The sequence below is a fragment of the Pinus tabuliformis genome, chromosome X (genome assembly GCF_031772625.1).
Source record: "Pinus tabuliformis cultivar Carrire ecotype Pingquan chromosome X, CPIR1, whole genome shotgun sequence".
Lineage (NCBI taxonomy): Eukaryota > Viridiplantae > Streptophyta > Pinopsida > Pinales > Pinaceae > Pinus > Pinus tabuliformis.
Window position 1 is genome coordinate 872,281,382 of NC_142308.1, and position 3,517 is coordinate 872,284,898.

The 3,517-nt window shown below is 46.9% G+C and overlaps 1 protein-coding gene across 1 annotated transcript; it reads left to right on the top strand.

Annotated features, from left to right (window-relative positions):
* Window positions 1–1,792: 1,792 nt before the first annotated feature.
* Window positions 1,793–2,389, top strand: LOC149142478 (uncharacterized). The gene has a single exon (XM_089451494.1). It carries the CDS (start codon window positions 1,793–1,795, stop codon window positions 2,387–2,389), a length of 597 nt encoding a protein of 198 aa, XP_089307620.1.
* The last annotated feature ends 1,128 nt before the right edge of the window (window positions 2,390–3,517 follow it).

Below are 3,517 nucleotides of genomic sequence, written 5' to 3' on the forward strand. Positions count from 1 at the left end.
CATCTCGGGCAATTGGACAGCTCCTCTCATTAATGGGAGACCCAGCACAGCTTTCAAAAGCACTAGAGGCCTGAGACAAGGTTGCCCTCTCTCTCCTTTCCTCTACATTCTCATGGCGGAAGCTTTTAGCTCCAAATTGGAAGACATGAGGAGGAAAAAAGAAATAATGGGGATAGATATCATAAGAGGCTCGAAAGGCATTAACCACTCTTTGTTCGCTGATGATACCCTCCTCATTGGTGGCGCCTCTTGCATTATGGCGAGGAGATTCAAAAAAGTCTTGGACCTCTTCCTTCAGGCCTCTGGTGGAAAACTTAGCAACAACAAATGTATGATATATACATGGAACATCCCTAACCATATCATTCAGCGCATATCCCGCATCATGGAAATTCCAGCCCAGCTAAATTGGTCATATTTCATGTACCTGGGGCTGCCTCTGGCCAAAGAAAAAATCAAATCAGTGATCTGGGTCAAGATCATTGAAAAACTCAGAAGCAAACTGCAAAATTGGGGAATGCATTGGTTAAATCTAGCAGGCCGTTTGACACTAATCAAGTCCATTCTTGCCTCTCTCCCTATTTATCAGTTCGCCATTACCTTAGCCCCAGCAAGCATCCATAAGCACATGGAGCTAATAATGCGCAGCTTCCTGTGGCAAGGAGGTAGACAAAATACGAAGAAGTTCAGTTTGGTCAAGTGGGAGAAAGTGATCCTTCCAGTGGAAAAAGGTGGGCTAGGAATCAGGGTCCCTAGGTTAGCCAATTTAGCAATGGGTTTCAAACTCATTTGGCGAATCCTCAATGAAAAAGAAGCATGGTGGGCAGCTGTTATAAAGAAGAAATATCTGAATGGTCCAAACAAAAATATCCTCATGGAAAACATCACTGAGAGACAAGGTACCCCATCCTGGAATCTCATCAAGAAAGCGCTCCCTCTCTGCAAACCTCTCATATCAAGAGCTCCTGGAAATGGCAAAGATATAAACATCTGGAAAGACTGTATTATGGGATCACAGGCCAGAGACTCAATTCCCCATCTTTATCCCCTCCACAGGTGGATGGCAGAAGCCAACCTCAACTCTCTCTCAGACATCTCTATGTGGGATGAGGACCGCTGGGCAGGGTGGATTCCCCTCAACCTCCCTAATGATCTTGCTTAGCTTTGGGCAGAACTCAAATGCTCCCTTAGTGGCTCAGCCCCAATAGACAGAGGGAAAGAAGACAAGTTTGTCTGGATCCCAAATGGAGGCAACTACTCGGTGAAAGAGGGTTATAAAGCCCTCCAAGACATATCTTCGGCAAACAACTGGCCCCTTCACAAAGCTGTCTGGAGTCCCGAATGCCTCCCAAAGATCAAACTTTTTAATTGGACTCTCCTTCATGGTAAAATCCTAACTGCCGAAAACCTCAGAAAGCGAGGTATTCAGGGGCCTTCAATATGTTGCATGTGTAGGCTAGCTGAAGAGAACATCTCTCATCTCTTTATTGAGTGCCCGATTGCTAAAGCATGTTGGAATCTTCTCTCTGATACTATCTCCTTGGAAGCTCTCCCCTCCCAGATTCAGGCCCTCCATAAAAGCTGGGACAAAAGACTCTATCAGCCCAAAAAAGGCAAGTCCATATTGAAAAGGATCTGGAGCAGCATCCCTTCCAATGTATGCTGGCAAATCTGGAAGGCGAGAAATAATTGTATCTTCAACAATGTCAAGCCATCCATATCAGGCATCGTGGCCAACTCCATCGCCCTCATTGCGGAGTCTTTAGAGGCAAAAGGGGTCCCCCAGTCAGAAATGGAGGCTGTGAAGGAGAGGCATAGGGTATGGCTAGGTAAGTTCAAACTCATCCCAAATCCAAGAACTCAAACGAAAGAAAAGAATGGCAGCCAAGACTGGAAGCTTCGAGGCACGGAGGAGGAAGTGAACAACTGGATCAGAAGCCAAAACAGGCCTGTATTGTATTTTGATGGGGCCTCCAAGAAGAATCCAGGCCAAGCTGGTGCTGGCGGGATCATAAAGGATTCTCAAGGGAACCTCATGGTTTCCTTTGAATGGGGACTAGGCCATATGTCCAATAACAAAGCAGAAGCCTACGCCCTCCTTCTGGGCTCTCACATTGCAAAGAATCTTGGCCTTCAGAATCTTCTGATTCTAGGAGACTCAGCTATTATTATCACAGCCATGATCAAAGGTAGAGATTACAAGCAATGGGCTTTAAACAATATTAAGAATCGAACCATGGAGAAAATCAAAGCGCTTGGTGAAGTGACATTCAAACATGTTCTCAGAAATAATAATAAGGACGCAGATCAGCAAGCTAATCTAGCGGTCAGAAGGAGAGTTGGTCAGGTCCGAGAGAATGACAAAATCTATGTCAGAGATATCCCGTAATCCATCGCCTCCACTCGACCTTCCCCAAGGGCGCAGTCATCTCATGCACTTAGGCCATCTTATCGATCCTCCTTGCAAATCCCCAAGCTACACCGGGGAGTACTTTGGGAGATCTCCTCGTTTTCGGGCCACAAAGAGTATCAACATCCTCAGAGCTTGCGTGATCTCGAGCTCCTCCACAACAGGCCATCTCTGTAACAACAGCTCAGCTTCTGTCTCTGGCACGCGCAGGGACATCAACGCAATCATGAATTTGGACCGAGCCCATCCTCAGACTGGCCCCATCCAACCCCTCTCCTCCCGGTTTACGAGCCTCCCTCCTTCTATAAAAGGTGGTCTGTTCTCCATCCTCTCTGCACTCAGAGATCAAACTGCAAGAGCCCCCGCAAATCCTCGGAGCAGATCGGGAGTCCCCTCTCCTCAGAACGCTCTATTTTTCCGTTTTGATTCTGCTGTAAGTCTCTTTCCTTCTTTGGTGATCCTGTTCATAACTAACAGTGTCTTTGGTTCCCTTAGTAGCGCCCTCCCGAAGCTCTGGAGAACTCCTCCCCACCATTCAACGCCCCTGCACTCTGCAAATCTCTTCAAAGAGGTTTCAAGCTCTCTTCTCAGCAGAGCGCTCTCTGTCTTCAACCCTCAGGCCTCGTCGATGGAGGACAAAGGGCAGCCATCTAAACAGGGCCCAAACAAAGACCCTCTGGGAAATCTCTTCAATAGCAAAGATTGCAATATGTGCATGGCACATACTATTATGATCAACAGTGTGAAAAAACAGCTGAAGGATTTAACAGAGGACTACCATGCTGACCGAGAATCCAAACGAAAGAAGCTGGGAAAAAGAAAGAAGGAGATTGAAGACCTGAAGGACCGCTGCATCCACATGGAGGCAGTAATCGACCATCTTCGCACCCGAAAGTCATCAGGCAGAAGCATCGATCAGAGCCAGCGCCCAGAAGGAAGACTCGGTTACTCCACACTTTCCGAGATTTTATGCATTGCAAATGTATTTGGTTAGGAGGATCCTATGTAAGGCAGTATAGTCGTTTATTTTCAGTTCTGCTTTCAATCAAGAGAAGCTACGAGGAATGCGGGTCTGCGTACCCGATTTTGTGCCTCTGCTCTCATGCT